The 21,291-nt window shown below is 34.8% G+C and overlaps 2 protein-coding genes across 2 annotated transcripts; both read right to left on the bottom strand.

Moving 5' to 3' along the window:
• Positions 1-308: 308 nt before the first annotated feature.
• On the bottom strand, positions 309-5,831 carry LOC110424035 (telomere repeat-binding factor 4). Its single transcript, XM_021438504.2, has 6 exons — positions 5,447-5,831; positions 4,559-4,761; positions 3,919-4,003; positions 2,237-2,320; positions 1,098-1,371; positions 309-977 (listed from the first exon to the last, which is right to left on the bottom strand). The coding sequence occupies exons 1-6, from the start codon at positions 5,594-5,596 to the stop codon at positions 946-948; spliced, it is 828 nt and encodes a 275-aa protein (XP_021294179.1). The 5' UTR covers positions 5,597-5,831; the 3' UTR covers positions 309-945.
• A 6,653-nt stretch (positions 5,832-12,484) lies between these two features.
• LOC110424396 (uncharacterized) lies at positions 12,485-19,140 on the bottom strand. Its single transcript, XM_089784959.1, is given in 10 exon segments — positions 12,485-12,661; positions 13,232-13,270; positions 13,892-14,215; positions 14,735-14,793; positions 14,906-16,011; positions 16,476-16,699; positions 16,796-16,855; positions 17,070-17,372; positions 17,851-18,606; positions 18,700-19,140. Coding segments are annotated over 10 exon segments (3,489 nt in total).
• Between the last annotated feature and the right edge of the window lie 2,151 nt (positions 19,141-21,291).

Raw genomic sequence — 21,291 nt, 5'->3', positions numbered from 1 at the left:
TTATGGGAGAAAGAGTAATGATCCTGTGACAAAGTGGTATCAGAGTAGACCGATCCTCGTTTTGACTCACGCCAAGCGCCCGGCAGGTAAGACTGGCTCAGTGGGACCCAACGGGGTAGGCAGAGTGGCTGACGGCAATGGGGGCGTTGCCGATTCGGATAGGTGAAAGTATCACAAGGAAAGTGCCTCTATCCCACATCAAATAAAAACGGGAAGTCTTAGATTCTTTATAAGTGAATGTGCTGTACACCCCTATAAGCTGGTTTATGGGAGACAGAATAATGACCCGTAACACTTAGCTAAGTTTGCTGACCAAACCAACCGGCCAGACTGTTCTTGGAGGCATAAAGAGAAAACGAGTTGAACCTTTAAACCTCAATTTCTTTAAGAATTACAACTACAGTTAGACCACCAGACTTTCTAACTTTGTTAAAATCGATACGACGTTACTCGCCACGTTCAACCATCATTCTCCCTTAAGCTACCAAGAGATGTTCCAAAACCCAGAAATGGTAGGTTAACTCACCTCAGCACACGAAAGGCTACAAAATGCCCCACTAAACTGGCAGAAGGCTGGTTTTGCAAAGGGAGCATGCTTCTCCTTTCAGCACCTTTTCATGATTTCATGATAAATAGGTTCTCCATTGATTACGCAGCACCAAGCCAAGGTCTAAAGATGTTTATTCAGTATATCATTCTAAAATGTACATTCTCCTAAATGCATTGCTTCCAAAACTCAAAACTAGTTTCCGCTCTCAATATGATGGGCTAATTGTACATTGATTTTATATGATTCGTCATTGATCTTTGGATGGGCGTAATTTCCCATGCATTTCAATAAAATGCCAAGGCATTTATCCCGACGATCAATGAATTTACATACATACAGATTCCAAAAATTATAGAGGAAAGACTCCTATCAGTTACATCCTAGGAAGCTAAGACTCAAGCCAAAAGAACAATTTCACCACGCGAACCTGCAACAACACAGTGAAATAAAAAAAGATTATTAGGTGGCAGGATACAATAAAAACATATGCTACTAATTTAAATAGGCATTAGCCCAAAAAAAAGAAGGTAAGCGTAATTTCACATACATTGTTCATAGATTTCTTTCACTAGCTGTAGCATTGAATCTGTATCTTCCGCCATTTTTGATACTCTTTCTGCCTCCTTAACTGCTTCAGAAGCCAAAAATGATTTATTTTCTGCTTCAGCAACTTTATAGGCAGCTGTAATTGCTGCTTCTTCCATTGTTTCACCAGAACTCACTACACCAGAATTCTGTCGTAACCTAATATCTTTTTGTTTAGGGGTAGGTGTTTTCGTTCCCATCAAGGCATCTTTTCTGATCTTGTAGCAATTTTGTATCTACAGTGGATGGTTTTGACATGGGTGAGAAGATGCTATCAGATATGTAAGCTTAAGACCATCAATCACAAAATCACTCTGTTCATTAATTTTTTCTATAATGTAATACAACATCCATGACTCTCACATATCATCACTACTTATTGTATCTCCTAACCTCCAGCATACTAGCAAATCCTCCCCAGAAATTGATTTGCTAAAAATCATTGTTAGCATGAAAACAAACATCATCCAGATTTTAAGTATCATTCAACGTTGCCTAAAATCAGGAAAGCACCAGCAAGCTTTGCCAGTATGCACTTGGTGGTTACAATGGAGACACAAGATCTAATCTCCCAGGCTTTGCTGGTTTTAAATAAGCAACAATGAATAGATGCTATTCAAATGAATTTAGCTAAGGACTAACTAGAACTCTGATAAAATACAATGATCTTTTAAATAAATAAATGATAGGAGAAACTCAAAAGTGAAGTCACAAGCTTTGTCTACCTTAAAGAAATTGGAGAATCGAAAATCTATTTACAGATTCTGTGAATAGGTGGTAAATGTCATGCTGACAATTCTGGAGGTCAATCTAGACGCTCTTACTCAGTTTAACTAACGTGAATGCGAATGCGCGGGAAAAAAATAAAACTCGAATAATATAATGATGTTCTCAGCCGTTCCCTGCAATTTCAGCAGTTTAGATTAGCATGGAAAATGCCATCATGAAATCATTCAAAGTCTAAACTCAAATAACATACCATCCATTGGAAGCAATTTGTCATCATGTTTAGCATACTCCAGATGATTTTTTGAAAACAGAAAAGGTGAAACCATCATTCATGAAGTAAGGTCTGTTATTCATTTGTAGCATCATAATTACCTTTTCCAGTTTGCCTTGAGAAACAAGTCTTCTCAACCTTGAACTTAGTAACCTTCTAAAATTTGGTGGAACCTCATGCCTTTGCTGCAGCATGTGAATCAAGACAGTTAACATCAACATTTCCCAACAAGCGTTGAAAAATAGAGAACGATAACTGGTTCAAATACAGTAACACACACAAAGAAGACAAAAGGCACCCCAAGATAAAAACACACATATCCAGTTTCATAGTTTTAAGGAAAGAAGGATGTGATGTGCTCGTAAAAGTGATTTATTACACCGTACTTGACATTTGAAGATCAAAATTCATATTATTAGGATGCAGCTATCATATAAGAGGGAGAAATACCTAAAGAGTAAGTCAGGATTTAATTAAAGGTCTCATTGAAATCACACTTATCAGTTATCAAAATTTTCTGTGTTCAGAAGATTAATGCCATTTCTTCAGAAATCCCCATCCAACAATGAAGCATTGAGAAAGATGTTTCTAACATTTTCTAAACACAACCTGATATTAGCTACAAGCTACAAAATACCCAACTGCAGAAAAAATGCACCAAAAAATTTGTATATCTTTCTTCTATTCTAAAATAACAGGACATACACAGTTGTTGCCATTTAACATGTAGCATTAAAGTGGTGTTTGGTACCTTACAATACAATATGATTACAAGTAATGAAATTGCAAGCAATGTGATAATAGGGAAGATAACATTGCAATGTTTGATACATAAGCAAAGTAATGATTAAAATGCAAGGAAGATAACATTACAGCATTTGATTTACAAGTACTTTGCTGTGAATGTAATGTCAATTTCCAAAATTACCCCAATTTATTAAAATGCAAGTTTAATATATTAGTATTTTTATTGTTAATTTTTATATAACATCATCTTTTAAAAATATTTTTAACGTCATATATTTTATTTTTATTTCTTAAAATAATTTCCTGTATTATATGTTTTATTTCAATTTCTTTTTCCTTTAAAAGATAATATAAATTTTATTGACAATCACTATTCGCCATCCAACCGAAAATGACTACTAAGAGTTACAAAGAGACATCCCTCAAAATCTATATAAAAATAAATAAATTATAATATTACAAAATGTCTTTAACAAAGTAACAAAGTTGAAGAGAAAAAATATCTTTAATAACATCGTAGAATGCAGTGCAATCTAATTGCATTGGTTTGGACTGCAATCACATTACATCCATTGGTTGTAATGTGATTGCATTGCAATCTTATATTGCAATGATTTGTTGCAAAACAAACACTGCAACATAATTTAATTGGGTATATAGCAGGGAATTTGCTCCCACTTCCCTAAATGCTACCTAAGGTCATGCAGTGAAATCATCTAATAAATTGAAATTCAGCGACCAATCAGCATTTATGAGGAAATTTTAACATGTTGTAAACCTGCTCCAAACTTTGATGCTCAATTATGGTTGCTTGCTAGGATTTAGGTATTGCAACTATCTCTTTTGATCTTCTTGGTTTCTAGATTAAGCCAAATTTGGCTTTCTTCTAACCAATAGACCTCAAACAGGTCCTCTAACGAAGCTAGAAACATTCTATTCCAAGCAGCAATTTCATGCCAGATAAAACATAAGAAATACACATGAACTGCACCTCAAAAGAGGAAAAAAAAAACAGAAGAAACAAAATCCATCTCACCTCAATGTAGCTTACAATTGCACTAATATCAGACCCGTTTGCATCTTTAATGGTTGAAAGGGCTTCAAAAATCATTGTGTTATACCTGGTCAAGTGAAAATTAAAAGAAGAGACAATGGCATCAAGTACCCAATGACGAGAACATTATGAACAAAATATTTATCCAAGCTACTCCAACATAAAGCAAACGAAACTCTCTCCATCTGAGAAATAAATGAAAGAGAACGTACTAATCACAAAAAATGGTGAGCCAGTCAACTTGCAAGTTAAGGCAGTACAGCATCATTGGAAAATACAAGAAATTGTGTAAAACCAAAAGTGAAAATTCAACTTAAACTTACTTGCATTCATCAAACTTAAGTATCTAAGACTTCGACTTAATCTTTTTTATCAATATAAAAGGGAAGTAGGAATGTAAAGCAAACCAGAATATAAAACCTTCATTCATAGCATGAGATGTTTCAAATTTCTAATTGACCATGTAATACGAAATCAAATAAGATTCTTTTGACATCCAAACAGCTTTTGGGATGTCCTCTGCTTTGTTCCCATTCTCACATCATACTTACAAGAAGATTAGTCACCAACGCAGTTGTCTTTACTCATTTGAATATGGACTAGAAAGAACAGAAATACAAACCTAGGAGCATTCTTCCCATCTAAGGAGCTGTTTGAAGCATCACCCACGACAGCATCAGTAGTTACAATGTGAGCACGTGAAGCAGCTGGAGCAGAACTGGGAGTGTTGGGAAGGGAAGCAACAATGGCTTTCACCTTAGGTGCTCTTGATTTATCTCTGGAGCCTTGAGCAGAAGTACTAACACTCAAATTTCGCCATTTATCCTGAAATGAGAGTAAAAATGAAAAAACCATATAAGTTAACCACAAAAGAGCAGGCTACGGATAAATTAAAATTCACTGAACTAAAACATCAAGCATATTAAAATGGATGACTAGTATCAGACCAACATTTTGTCAATAGTTTTGAGTTTTAACAGACATCTTTTATCTTTCACCACAGTTATCTTCATTGAATTTTCTTCATTACTATGGCCCCAGTCACCTGATATGGCCTAACACATCAACAAACCGTCTACAACTTCTTAAATTCTTCCAAAACACTAAAAAGCTAAAAATTTATCATATCGCCCTCAATGTTTAGGACACAAGTTTTATTCTCATTGAGGCATTTAAATTATCATATGCAGCCGCGCTTAACATGAAATTATGGTTGACAGTTTTCTAGTTTACACAAGTGCATTCGACAAGTATTCCAGAATTTCTTTCAATTTAATCTGTTACCAATTGAATTTCAGTCAAACTCACACAGCTAGGGTTTCTTAATGTAAATAGCATCTTAATTAAAACAGTACCAAGAAGAAAACTTTACTACTAATTCACAAAATAAACCCTATAACCAAACAAGAAATGAGAGCAATTAACATTTAAGGAAAATTACAACTACACTGAAATCCAAGAATTAACTCAAGACAGTAGGATAAAATTATTTTTTTAAAAAAAGGAGAACCTTGAGGTCAATGTTCGAGCGGTGAGTGAGGTAAGGGGCAAAGTCGGGATCTTTAAGAATGTTCTTCCACTTGCCAGGGCCATGTTTGGCGACTCCCGCAAGAAGCGCCTCCTCTTCTTCCGCCGTCCATTTTTGCTTCTGATTTCCCATTCTACCCTTCTCGCTCTGTGTATCTCCCTCGCTACAACCCTAAAACACCAAGGAAAAAAAAAACTATATTTTGGTGTGAAGCTGCTGAGTTAAAGATCTCTGTTTGTAATTTTGTGAGGGGTTTTCTTTTCGGAAGGGAACGACAAAAAAAGGAAAAAAAAAAAAACTCCTGTTTTTGGCTCCCGCCTAGCAATAGTCCACCTATTCTCGCCTCAATTTCGGCCATTCCTTTTTTATTTTTCTTTTCATCAGTTACTCTAGCAAAGAGCTAATAATTTTTTTATTATTAATATATAGTAGTTTAACAATTTGAAGTAAAATACTTAATCTCTTAAGCTTGGATTAAAATTATATAAAAATTTATTAATTTTTAAAATAAACACTTCATCTCAAAATTACAAACACAGTTAACAAAAATAAAAAAAATAATTTTTTTTTATTTTTTATTAATTTAAAAATTTATTATCATATTTTAAAAAAATAAAAAAAATTAAAAAGCACAATCGGTGCTACAAAAGAAAGGAGAGCACCACCAAGGAAAGGGAGCATCGAAAAAAAGGAAGACTTGATCTTAGGGAGCTTGATTTGAGGCTCCCCTAATGCTCCCTAATGGGAATTTTTTTTCAATTAATAAAAAAAATAAAAAATAATAAAATTATATAATTATAATTATAAAAATTAATTAAAAATAAAATTATTTTTTATCTTTATTACGTCAGCAATTTGATGAAAAATATTAACAGTTGACTAATGATTGGATTTAATAGTTAGACTTACGTGTCTAACGAAAAATATTTTTTTAAATAAAATGTTTATTTTTAAAATTAATTGACCTTCATATAATTTCAATAAAAACTTAAAAGATTAGGTATTTTATTCAAAAAATATTATTCATTGGACACATAAATCTAGCTATTTGTCAATCATTAGTGTTTTCATTAATTTGATGATATAGTAATATTAAAAAGATAATTTAACTTTTTATTAATTTTTAAAATTACTAATTTATAATTTTATTAATTTTTTTATCAATTTTAAAGAAGAGAAAGTGCTTCAATCAAGCTCTAAGGGAGCATTGGATCGAGGCTCTTATAAGAGTACCAGATCTAGTGCTCCTTTGGGAGCTCCAATGTTTCCCTTAGGGAGGCCCAAATCGAGCTCCTTAAGGGAGCCAGATTAGGGTTCCGGTGCTCTCTAGTGCTTTCCATGGGTTATCGGTCGTTGTAAAGGATGTTGTTGACCAGCTCAAGAGAAAAAAATCAATAAAAAAAGTATTTTAGATATTTTATATTTAATATTAACGTTATTTAGACATTTAGAGTGGAATATTTATTTTAAAAACTAATAAGTTTTCATATAATTTTGATTAAAATTTAAAGAGTTTGGGGTATTTTATCTTTTATTTTTTTAAGAATCATTTTGATTTTTTTGAAAAGAATAAATCAAATCCAAATAAAAAAATGAGAAACTTTTTATTATAAACTATAACCAAATAATTACTAGTAGATAGTAAGTTAATATGGATTAGTATCTTATACATTATTGAAAAAATTTTAAACTTTACTAGTAGATTCATTTCATTAAATATATTTAAAAATTAATAAACTAATTTGATAAATAAAAGGCCACGTGATAATGTTACAATTTTTAACTCCTTTTAATTGATCAATGTGAGCCAAAATTAGATAAAAAAATTTAGCGGTAAGGGCTAGCAAAAAATGCAAAGTTTATTAATAGTATATAGACATGCTTGTACCATAATGCATTTCCGATATTCATAAATCTTTAGCTGATTTGGATAAAAAGTTTATGTTTATAAAATAATGTATTTTTTTGTAATTGAAATAAAGAGGATTTGAATTTTGTTTTTTAGACAAAAGATAATATAACAATCAATAAATCAAATCCTCGAGTACAAAATGATGTTTTATTTTAAAAGCTTTCATTAGCTTTAAAATGAAATATCCAAATTCCTTTATTTTGGGTGAATTTTCGTACAGTCCATCGGGTCCGACCGTCCGAGTTTAAAACGTCCGAGTTTAAAACTCCAGAGTTAAACCCTACATACCTTATAGGTCTCTTGATCTTTGTCGTGTTCTACCATTTTTGCCTCTGTATCTCTTTTAACCTTTGCTTCTCTTTCCCATACCAGCACATAGGTAAGTTGTTCTACGTCTCTGACTCTGCTGAATTCAGCACAGCCAAGACCCAGAAGGCTTGTTTCATGTTTCCCTTTAAAGGAAAACAGCTCCTCCAATCATCATCACTACGTAGTACGTACCATCGTTGATAGATGGTCACGATGGCGCTCTGTTGATAGAAATTCTCCATCGAATCCCTTGCACGAAAACAATCAGCCGTTCCAAGTCTGTCTGCTTCTCCCTGGTGTCCACCCACTATTTTAGTTGGAAGCGGTTTTCACACTACAATAACAGTGATGACGACCACCTTCACTTCACAGGACCAAAGCACTTCTCAATATTCTCCCCATCAGCTGGATAATCATGGTCAAGGGATTTTCCTTTTGGCCCTCTTAGCATACTAGCTTCGTGCAATAATTTAGTTTTTTGCTGTATCAATAAATAAATGGTATGCCAGCTGGTTGTCTTGGCCCATATTTTGTCTGCAATCCGTTCACTATGCGAATTGCGATGGCAAACCGTCCCTGCTCGCGCAACCACAACACGATTGTACTGTGTGGTCTGACGAGCTGCTCTCCTGCGACTTGCATTATTCAGAGAAAACTCAATCAGGAGATCATCATGCCGATGCTAATAATATTGGAATTATTTAGTGGGGTACAAGGTGGTGAGCTCATGAAGATTGTTTGGTTGCTGAGGTGTGTTTTCTTTTGAGACTGGAGGGTGGACCAGTTCCAAAACAGTAACGGCGCCAGGTTTGAGTCGGAGCGACCAATTGTTCACTCCTGGTATATTGCCTGTAATGGCTGGCTCCAGGCTAGACTTTGCCTTTCCACGGTGGCCAACGCCTATTCCCCAGCACTGTAGAAAGCCTCTTCGATCTCTGTAATTTCTTTGATAATTAGTTAGTACTAGTACTACATTTGAAAGTATGAAAAACTAAACTTAAAACTTTTGGTTTACTTTGCAGAAATTAAGAATCAAATCATAGTACTATATGTTGTAATGCATATATATATATATATATATATATAAAGTTTAATAAAGTTTAAATACTCTTTAGCCTTTTTTTTTTTGAAAAGCATTCAATTCTTGGCCTAAATTAAACTTAACGTGTAGAAACACACTTATACTATGATTTTTTAATATTTTTTATAATTACTTTGAAAATTAAACATTGAAAAAACAATTTACAAATTATGTATCTTATCTTATACAAGTTCTTAGGCTACATCTTCTATACTTTATCAATTTTAATTTTAATACTTAAATTAACTATGTCAACAATGTCACCATTCGAAAACTTTCCAAAGGTGAAAGCTCTGCAAAATCGCATCAAAACTTTTTTGGTTGAAAATTTAACAAGAATTACTTATAATACAATGAAAATTGGAAGGAAAATGATTGAATATCGACACATTCATTCTATTAATATTTCCCTTAAAGATCTCAATCAGAGTTTGATTGAGATCTTTGAGACATTGAAGATGAATGTAGCAAATGAGGCAACAATGGTGAAGACAAATGTGATAGTGACATTTTCTGTGTTGAGATTCGACTTCATGCTCAAACATGAAAATAATTAAAAAATTAAAAATATAATGTAATGAAAAAAATTAAATATGCATTTAATCAAAGAAACAACCAAATTTAATATATCAATGTTTGTGTTTTTCATGTAATTTTTAAATTAATTATAAATATTTATAAATTTAAGTATTATATACCTTATTCTAGATATCATAATTAAGAGTTAATTAAATTCAAAAGGTTCATGATGAAGTAAGAAACTCTAAAAGAGAATAACAGTCTCAAATCTCACAGTCAAAATCCTTACTTCTTCACTTTTAGGATTTATCAAATTCTCAACCACTCAAAGTGCTTGGCCTCTAATAGTAATTCACACAGTGATCAAATAAGATCATATTAAAAGTAGAATTTTTACTTGTGATAGCAAGTTTTGTTATTAAAACAAAAAAACTTAAAAGTTCTTCCCAAATCTTTTTTCTGTTAGACAAAGAAAACTATTTTTTTTTCTTATTTTTATGAAACTGCTAAGAAGTGTTTGAAGGCTTAGAGTTTTAGTTGACTAATATACTATATTTATATAGTCAAACTAAGTTGTAACTTTAGATACAATAGTTGTATTTTTATTCAATTAAGTCTTTATGAACTTAATTAATTTTTCACTTTATTTGGTCTATTCTAATTATGTCCAACTTAATTGATTATTTTTATTTAATCTCAATCATGTTACTTAATTTATATGACTTATTAAGCTTCTAATATGTTGGCAATAAATATAAATTCTAATCAAATTTTAATTTGATAATTGATTTATATTTATAAATCATGAGTAGTGTCTAGCAGTATATCATGACCACCCAAATGTTAGATAGTCAATTAAAGAATTTGATAAAACACTTTAATGGTAAGTCTCACAGTGTAAAACGGTCATTTCATCAAGTATTCCAAATATGTCATAAAGCATGACTTAGTGTCTATTTATGACATTCTATTTTAGTTTTCATAATTTGTGACTAACATTATAAATTTAAGAAATTAACTTTTCTCAAATTCATCGTGCTTTGGACAAAGGGTTCTTTTCCGTTTCTTAATGAGTTTAAACCTTGCTTGTTGCCTTGTTCCTCACTAGCTGCGGTCTTCTGGATCGACACTTCACTAGCTTTTGCTGGCTCATTTTTTTAACTGTTTTTAACAATCGATTTATTTGTTTCAATTAATTTCTCCTCGGACATGTGTCCATATGGGATAAGACGAGCAACAGGATAGTGAAAGTTGAGTTTATTATGATTCTGCATGCCCAAAATCTGGCTAAAGTGGAGAAGGTAATGGAGGTGCTAGTACTATCAGGTAAAACCCTGGTCACCTTAGCTCACTATTTTCCTCAAAACTTACAGATAATCATTTGTTTTGACATGTATATATGATTTGGTAAACCAGCTTCAAAGACTTGGGTCGTTGGGAGGGCTGAGAGGACAGAGATGTTCAACAACTGCCCCAAGGAGAGGTGGATGAGGTTCACCATGACTGTGGGCGTGAGGAACCTCAATGTATCCTTTCAAGACGTTGAATCACAACAACTTTTTGTTTTCTTCTTACAAATTACCTTAACAAAAGCAATGTGGGAGACGACCATCGTAAGTTTATTGGACCAACAAAGAGTCTGTCTGGAGGAGTGGTAACCACCCAAGTCCTTACTTCTGCAACACGCCCTTGTAGCTTCGACCAAAGTGTAAGTAATTTACTTCATCCTCTTCTTTTTGGGCTCACACTAATTTCCAAATCCATTCCCTTGTGTAAGATTCACTCCATGGTATTATATGCGGATTTGATTTGTCTTTCTTTTTTTTCTTTTTCTGTTTCCACAGCCCGTCACTAAGTTTACCTCAAGTCTCTACACTTGTGATATGAAGCAAGGTGGTAATGATCATGGTGCTCGTAAATTTAGAGAAATGACGGAGAGGAACATGAGTAGTGGAGCTTTTAAACATTCTTTGTTTAGTGAAGAAAATGGGAGAAGAATTGAAAGTGCGAGTGGATCTGATGGTTTTGATGATTCAGAGGATGAATATCAAGCAGAAGCTGAAGAAAAAGACTCTGACATTGGTTCAGATTCTTCAGAAGAGCAAGGGGAGGAAGAAGGATGAGAAAGAAAAAGAGGAATATAAGAAAGAAGAAGATGAAGAGGAAGAGGAGGAGGAAGTTGAGGAAGAAGAAGAAGAAGAAGGAGAAGGGGAATACGGTGAAGGAGAAGAAAAAGAGGCGGAAGAGGAAGATGGAACAACCATATTGGTGTCAGTGAAAGATAGCCAGAATCCTGCTTCAAAAATAGCAAGTAGAATCAAACTTCACCAGTGTTCCAACCATGGACATCTGCTAAAAGCTATCCGAAATATATAGGCAAAGTATACAAAAAAGGAGGTCCATGGTGAAGGTGATGCTCATGTTACTTTTGAGAATGTATGGCCTGGTTATACTCTCAAATATTATAGCTATGGAGAAAAACTTCTGCCTACTCCAAACGTAATGGACTGGGGGGAGATAGCTGATTTGCTTGGTTCCATCCTAGCAAAGGAAGGGGAAGAAGAAGAAAATACTATTTCAATAAACCTTGTTAATGAGGAGAGTAATTTAGAAAATGTAGGTTCTGTTAACCTTGATGCATGCCATGATCACAAAGATTTGGTAGCTTCTGTCCATTGCGCATGGGTGAAATACACTGGAAATGAGCCTCGGCCTTTACATACCATCAATGAGAGCACCGCATGGCCTGGATTTAAGGTTACATATCTTCAGCAGAGCAATGGAGGTTCTTCAGCTCATTATCCTTTTGAACCATATAAAATGCATTGGACTGATGTCGATAATTTGCTTCACGAAATTAATGTGAAAAAAGAAGAAAAAGATTATGAACAGGAGGGGATAAAGAAGAAGAAAAGGATAACGAAGATTGAGGTTTCCATTTTCAACTCTATTGGATCCTTCATACTCAGACTGAGGTCCTCTCTTGCCAATTTTCTTTATAAATATAGAGTTGCACATACGAAGAAACTGGTTTGCTTTGTAAATTTATGCTATGCCTCTGAAAACTGTGTTTGAATACAAGAGCCATTCATGTTTGGTATGCCCAATCCCTCTGAACTGTAAAAGCTTTTCATCAATTCCATTCAATGAATATAATAATATTCAGTATTATAATACATTAGAGCTAAATAAACTTTTCCTACAGTAGAGAGGTTCTCATAGGGTTGGCGAAGAAGTGCTCGCGGTAAATTAATTTTGATTTTTTCATGTTGAGGGTTCCTAAAACACTTGGGACTCCACCAGGTAGACTTTGATGCATCTTCTTCATGATAAGGTGTTTGTCCCGAACCATCAACCTTAATACCTTCTTACAGTGCTGCATCAGAAATACAGATGAATCCATTAACGTTCATGCTCACCAGGAGGGTACAGAGAATGTCGCTACAAAAATATGTTCACCATGGTAAAGATTACAACAAGAGTGTAAAAATTGATTTCCAACAAAAGCAAGGGTAAATAAGTTTTTAGCTTATAATTCTAGTTATGACAGAATGTCATCCCCATATATATTATCATCAAGGTTAAAGCTCGTCTTATGAGTTCTAAGTTCTAACATTTCAAATAATCCATGCAAAACAACAGAGAGGACATATAAATCTATGTTTTTTATTTGCTATTAACAAATATCTTTCGCCTTTCAAAAATAAGAGAGAATAAATCAATAATTGACACTCACACACATATATACATACATACATAGAGTATATTTATCTACCCACATAATCAATGTCCATAGGTATTGGTTACTACTTTGTTGGCATCTAGTGAAAGCAAAGGGCTATAAGCTAGATATACGTGATAAAATTAGTGTACATCTATGGTCTGAATGTAACAAAATAAGCAGAGGTACATAAATCTTGAAATTATATATTGAATAGCATCTTACCTGGGGGTTTGGCAACTCCATTTTGTGAATAATATCACGCTGCACAAACAGTGGGGAAAAAGAATGAGAATGTGCTGTGACCTCCAAAAACAAGTCCCACTCTGTAGCTGGACATGACCAGCCCAAACTAGAATAACTTCCAGTTAAATAGGTCATCGATCACATTAAGAACAAAAAACTAAAGGTGGTGAACATGTAGAAAACAATCGCTTCATTTTTTATATTCCTGACTTTCTCAATGCAAATATATATAGAAGTAAACGCTTGAACAATAAAGAAATTAGTCATAACTGTGTAACTAATATGTTCTATTTTCAGGGGATTTAATTAAGTAGACCACAACTTCAACCAAATTTATTTGAAATATCCCATTCTCTTTCGCAAGTACAGAAGAAGCATATGTGAGGAAAGGAAAATTGTTCAATACAAACTACCGAACCTTGCTCTTGCAGCCGTCACTATGAGTCATCAGCAGAAAAAGAAAAACTAAAAAGTAATCAAATCTTTTATAATTAGTAGCAATTTGCAAGCAAGATATCTAAGTAATTTTACACCCTCATCCCTATTCTTTTGCATTAATTGTTTAATTTTCCATATTGTACCAAAAGCTAGTAATAATGCAATTAAAATGAAATAAAAGCAACTAAAAAAAGCATGTACCTCCAGTATTCCTGGATTTTGCATCACAATACGAAAGGTTTGCCTTATGATCCCCTTATGCATATTCTTCTCGGTGATCCCATCTGCACCATGACATTTGCAGCCTTCAGGCAGACCATGTCTATTATTTGCTCCTGGTAATACAACATTGCGTTGCATAGAATCCTCACGCAAATTAACAGTGTGAGTTTTATCAGGCAATGAATCAACATGCTCATGATGATTGAGAATGTTGAATTTTTGCACATCATTGTAATCCATGTGTATGCTTGAGGGCTTCTTTGTTGATCCAGCAATGACACGAAGTGAACCGTTAATTCTGACCTGTATAAAAGCATCAAGCATAACAAGAAACCATTTGTTAGGATGGAAATTTAACTTGTGCACTTGTCAAGACATCAAACAGACTGGTTCAAATGCCGCAGTTCAAGCGTAAAACAGCCCAAATATTTGTGAATCTATGAAGAAGTTAAAGATGATGTAATGGGTATCATTCCCTTGTCTTCTACATAGGACCAGATGACCTCAAGATGCTAGAATATCAGGTCAGAAAATCCTAACAGGGTCTATCCCTTTGTTTTTGAATAAATGTTTTAATTCTTTTAATAGGTTCAAAAATATGTGACGTAACATTGAGTTAATTGCAATGACCAGGACAAGAAGTAAGGCATAAATGAAATATCAGAATGGAAGATGACCCAAAAGGGGCCTAGAAAGAGAATCCTTTCAAGCCTTCAACTTGCAATGTTTCACCATGATTTATGGTATTCCATAGGTATGGTGTCCTACAAATTTTTCCAAATTTGAGGAATAAATATGGTCAAATGACAAAATCAAACCTACCTTTTCTGCTAGTCCAAACTTTTGGAGTACATCAATGACAAGTTCAGCCATTTCTTCTCCTGAAAAAGATCAACAAGAAATAAGTACTAACGTCATGTATGTAGGTCTTTCTAATAATGAAAGCAATGCATGTTTAAATATGTCCTTCCTAGTAAAAATTATCATGTATACCTAATGTATCCATAACTCTGGAAACTTCTCTAATGGCCAAACCTTGATCACCAGCCTTCTGGATGGCAGTGTAGATAGTTTTAAAGACTTCAGGAGACAAAGTACCAACATGTTCTTGATTGGAAGGTAATGGCATCAAAAGTGTAGCATAACAAACCATCAGTTCCCAAGTCGAGTCACAAGAATACCCAGGAGCAGGGACAGTGCTTCTGAAATTTACTTTTTCGTTACCAACTTCAGAATGTGATGAATTGCTGCCAATTTCAAGACTTGCAGAAATGAGGCCTAGATAATTTTCACCAACAAAATGTTCATTACCACACTTCTCCCAATTCTTGAATGATGATTCTAGAGCAACAGCTCTTGACATTGGTGCTCGATGCACAGATAACTTGATACCAGGAAAACCTTTTTCTCGGCGATAATCCGTGGGGTCATTGAAAAGAGAGGTGTGGTTTAAGTTTCTGATATATTCAGCTTCTCCGACACCATCGACTGCAACACATGGGGAAATGAACAGTTCACCTGAAGAAACTAACGCAAACAAATGAAAAATTTCCCCACACGTTAAATCTGGACGGAGATCGATGCCTCCTCTCAGAAAATCTTTTTCACGTGCACGAAGCCACCTAGAAAATCTAGCAGCGCTACTCCCCGTATTAGATGGAAATTGAGAGTCGCAGACGTTTCCAGGGGCCTCCAGTGTAGCCACCCACCTGCTACGAAGAACCTCTTCCAAGGCTAAATTAATCTTTTCCATATTATAATTGTCACAGTGTTCTTCCTGGACACCTCTAGTTTGATTGCATCCAATGCCTTCAAAGAAACTCCTGCAATTACCAGCCCCTGATGAACATGGTATGAGTAGTCCACGATCATCATCATCCATTGACCTGCTCTCCGTTTCTTCCAGGTGCTTCTCATAATGTTCGCTAAGCATATTACAAAGGCTTATTAAAGATTCTCTGAATTTTCTATTCTGCTTTAGGAATGACATTCTTCTTCTGCAGACTTTTGGAGGTGCTGGAAGGTCAGAAAGTGAAGGCCTGCTTTTGTCAGAAAATTTTGCTGCTGCGTGGTGTTTTACATATTGAATTACTAATTGCCTGAAAGAAAAACATTCATTTACACAAAATGAAGCAATTAGTATGAAATATACTCTCAGGGGAAATGCAAACAAGGGAGAAAAATAAAAGACTAGTGTCATTTTTCTATTTTTCAGAACTAGTCTAACTTTATTCGGCTATAGCAAAATAGTCAAGCCACAATTGCATAGAAATAAATATTGTTCACCGTCTGTTGAGTTCAGCCGGTTAAATATTGTTACATGTTTTTTATTTATCATATTAATTTATTTAATTTTAAATATATTTTAATAAAATATGTGGCAACCCTCTAACTCCGTTAATAGAATTTAAAAACTCTATCCACAGTGTATGAGATGATAATCTATAAATAAATGCACGCAAACTTCCCAAAAGTTTCCCCATAAGTAACTTCCACGGAAAATATTTTATGCAAACTTCATTGGAAACATAGATCCCACATTAATTAATTCATTTTCCATTACCTATCTGCTTCATCTGTCCATGGAAACCTTCTTTGACGTGCTGACTTCATCTTGGTAAAGGCTGAACGACTGGTATAGGAGTCACACTTGTCTCTATTTACTCCAGGCTTTTCAGAAATCTTCCAGTGATCTTCCTCTTGATGTTCTTGCACCCGAGTTTCATGGTCTTGAGGAGAGACTAACGTAAGATTTTCTTCGCGATCTAACCTGAAACATGATCTAACCTGCTCCAAGGTGAGATTTAGATTCTTCGCGATCTCCTTACATTCTTTGTATGGAAGTTTTTTATTGAAGTTACTCTTCACTATAAGTTTGAGTACCTTGGCTTGCTGACTAGCAGTCATTCCTCGACCTGAGGCCCATGACTTGTGACCAGAAATCTGTAAAAGTTTTATTCGTGATTACCTTCCATCGTGGATGGGAACTAAAACAAGGCAATCTTAAGGGTTATGGAAAAAATTGACAAACATAATAAATAACATATAGAAGACTTCTATTTCCACATAGATGATCAATGCATAAATATTTTCTCATGTGAAGATTTCTGAAATCCTACCATTTGTGCATAAGTGGAAAAATAATATGCATGCATACCTCATGAACTGTAGACCCAGGGAATGCATGCAAAGCAGCTTTCGGATCAGCCACTGCATAAATATATTCCAAAACTCGCCAGTATTCATCAATAGCATCTCTGTTTGAGAGGATAAAATCATGCCTGACAATCTCATCTACAGCATCTCTGTCTGGGCAACAATCAAGGCATCCAGAACTTGAATATGTTGCAACTAATGGCGGTTCCTCTATACAAGGCTTAAGCTCCAGGACATACATAGGACTGGCATGTGGGACAATGACTCCATCTTCAGAGCTTTCACTAGTTACCGGACGAATCAACTATGTACAAGTGTCATTGTTAGTCTTGATATTAGGAATGTATAAAGAGCATCCAGAGCAATTGACAGAAAAAACCTTCAGAAATAAACGATAATTTATGCTTCAAGATTGAAGATAAGCAGCATGCATGCAGTATGTAAAAATGTATTATCCATGGTGGTATATATAGCTGTAAGTATGTAACAATGTATTATCCATGGTGGTATCTATAGCTGTAAGTGCGCCAGTCATGATCGTTTCTAAGTTTGATTCACTGCCCGGCCAAGGTTAAATTATTAGAAAGCCAATCAGGCTTATGATGACCCAAGCCCTCTTTTTGAGATATTGGTATCTACACCAATCTAATAGTAATATAGCATGACACTCAAACATTCAGAAAACTGAATCAGCTCAGTTCAAGTGATATGGTACATGGAAAAATCTAGAAGGCTATATTCACGGGATAAATTTAATTTAAATTGTAAGCAAGAAATTTTACCTTCAACCGCTGTAAAATAGATAGAATCGATGACAGTCTCCTAATTGCTGGAGTAACATTTAGATCATTATACTCCCGAATGGAAAGATCACATAAACGTAGTCCCTTTCTAAACTTCTCTATCATGCTGTCAACTTGAACAGTGGAACCCACAACTTGAAGGAATAGCTCAAGTGGAATGCCCTCGATAGCTGCTTTCACATCAAACAGATTGTGAGTGACATAAGGATTCTGTTGATCATGATCTTGTCTCCCATATGATAAGACATCATTCCTAGTAGGTGAACTAAATACCTAATCCCAGAAAAAAATGTGCAACAGCTTTGCACGCACCATTTTTCCCGATATGAATCCATTAGCACGCATGGCTGCCATTCTAAGAGCTAGGGCATCCGAACAAGCTTGAGTGTGAGTTCTTTGTACGCCATCCAATACAAGAACTGAGTTAATGTTCTTTTTCTTGAATGAGCCCTGGCAATGAGTTTGCTTCTCAAAACACATGAGTCTATAACGGATTCTACCTAGTACCTCAGAAGATAGACTTTGAATAGATGGGTGCAGAGCCACCTTGACTTTACGGTTAGCATCAGTACTCATAATCTCATGTACAGGTAGGTGGACACATTTGCATTGCCCTTGGTTTTCAAGCTTGTACAAAATTCGGTCTACAGATTTCCTGCCCATTGTTGTGCTTTTGTCCTTCTCAAGATCCACAAGCCACCTATATAGCTCTGCTCTCAAGACAACCTTTTCAACCTGCATTGTCTTCATGAGTTATCAAATTACTGAAAGCAAAACAAAAAAAAAAGAGTTATTTCCTGTCTCAAGTGAAGTGGATGAGGCAAAGACCTGTAACCAGTCAACGATTCTCTGCTCCCTCCGGGTGTTATCAACTGTCAAATACTGACGGGGTTTAAGTGGCATTGTTTGACTATTCACTGAATGGAGTCCTGTGTCGGAAACAACTTCTTTAGATTCATGGATTAACTCTTGTGATTTGCAAGTATTGGAGATACTATCGCCTGCCTCGCTACCTCTGGTAGAGCAACACGAAAGCTCTATTTCAGTTTCCCTGTTGTTTGTCTTCCCCAGGGTATTACTTTCAGAGTTCAAAAGACCTAAAATTTGGGCTGACCCGTCTGAAAACCCAGGATTGACAACACCCAAACTAGAATTTTTGCTGAAAAGGTCTTTTGATCTACTTGGAATCACATCCGATGATTCACAGCTCTTGGCTGTCCGAATTCTGTATTCAGAGTTTTTTTTATGAAGTTCCCTCTGCATAGGCATCCCAAATTTATTGCTCATAAGACAACAGTTTTTGAAATTTGTCTTCATATCGACTCCAAACCTCTGGCTGACCTGTTTCACAGAAAAATCTATGAATGAGACGGAAAAGGGACATCTAGATTTGGAAGGAAACGTTATACATTTGTAGAAATGCTCATTCCCAAGATCTAGAAAGGACTATAATTGTGACAGAACAGACTGACAAAGGGAAATTGCAATATACACAAACATTTCAGAGAATATTGATTCTGTCTATCATCTTGAAATAATTCAGGTCTCAGGTGTAGTGTGATTGTTCAAGGTGGCCCCCAAGGAGCACCAAGCCAAGCATGCATTTACTTAAATCATTGCTCATTTGACGCTATGTACTGAGTTCTAAATTTCCCTTCACAAAACTAGTATTACATGTATAACACAACCACCATCTTCTTCATTGTGTTCAAAATGTGAATTTTTTAGCATTTCAAGAGCATTTCAAAATGAAACTAGTGTACACTTTTATGACCTGACTTGACTCAGATGGTTAAGTAGCGAATAGCATCTTAAGAAAGGCTACAAACATCTCCAATCTCAACCAACTTTAAAATAAACTTCTCAATGCAAAGATAAAACTAGAACTCTATCAAACTTCCTACGAAATTGCCCGATATGAGCCTTTCTCTCTCATCAATATAACAATGCAGTTACTTCTGAAGACCTCCACTTGCGCCTATTTCTCGCGAGCCAGAAAGAATTATGAATGCCCCACATGCAGTTTTCACATTTCATCCAAAGACTAAATTTCTCTGCCAATTTTCCATTTTTTTTAAGTGTGTGCACTGCCAAAGTTGGAAAGAGGCAGAAAAATATAACTTAGCTCACTCGAGAATCAGCTCCACAGAAGAGATGGGCTGCCCAGTTAAAATGCTAGATTTATCTTTTTTTTTTATTAATTGAGGAGGAGAGATTTAAACCATACTTTTTAAATAGAGAATCATTCATCAACTAATGAATCAAATACTCAGGTGCAAATGCTAGGTTTACTTATCACTATATTCTTTCCTTGAGATAGCCTTGCATCAAGTCTTAACCTGTCCTTGATTTTGAAAAATTCTCCAATTGCAATATCAAGGTCTAACATTTCACAAATCCGGAACCCTTCAAGGAAGTTCTATTTGGAATACAACTAAAATAATTTTAGCATAAACACGACTGCTCAAAAGAAAAAAGCAGATCCATTTGACATACCCAAGTTCCCGACTAGTCAAAATAAGACACTTTAGATTTGAGAAGAATATTAAAAGGGTCTTATGCATTAGGATAGGATCCTTAAAATTTCTAGGAAGAAAATATGCATAGAGAGTCAGAACTTAAATAATGCTGCTAAAGTGCGTTAATATTAAGATAAAAACATGTAACTTCTTCCTTCCACCTCCCCCCAGCCCCACCTTTCCGTTTACTTGAGGAAGGTGCAGTGCCAAACATTTAAAAATATGTAAAACTCTATTATGAAGATGATCAAGAACGAAACTTTTTAATCATTATTGGGATGCAGAGAAAAGTAAATATAAGATTCTTGGGAAAACCTCTTTAATAAGCATCCCCTCAACTCCTGCAGCTTGAATTGCGTCATAAATCTGATGCAAAATGGGAAGCTCCACAAGCTGGTTAGCTATTTGACATCTTCCAAATTTCAGTTCTTTGCCTTCAACATGCTTGATTGGTTTTTGCTCAAAATCCACGAGGGAAAACATTTTTAGCAAATGTAGGCAGCGCTCATCCTGTATAAAGTAGGAAAATGCTAAGGCATAACTTTCAGCAATATAGACACCTTCATGAAATAGTAAAAAATTTGTTCCACTTGCTTGAAGGAAGTTCAACACCTTAAACAAAGCTATCTCACAAAGATATCATATGCATATAGTCTCCAAAATTCTATTATGTTTGTATTTATTTGACCATTTATATTTAGGAAATTAACCTCCTATTAATTTTAAAAATTACAACATAAACGAAGGCACGCAAGGTTTGGATTATGGAAAAATGAAAAAACAGTTAAATGGGGTTTGGTAAGTAATGCAGGAGAAAGAAGAAACAAGATTATTAGTTGGATTGAATTTTGGCCCATCAAGTTAAAACCAAATGGCTTCCTTCTGAAGTTAAATATAATCA

This window comes from Theobroma umbraticum, unplaced genomic scaffold (assembly GCF_002168275.2).
Source record: "Theobroma umbraticum cultivar Fairchild unplaced genomic scaffold, ASM216827v3 scaffold_204.0, whole genome shotgun sequence".
NCBI lineage: Eukaryota > Viridiplantae > Streptophyta > Magnoliopsida > Malvales > Malvaceae > Theobroma > Theobroma umbraticum.
Note: the sequence above shows the minus strand (reverse complement) of the source record. Positions and strands in the feature narration are given on the sequence as shown.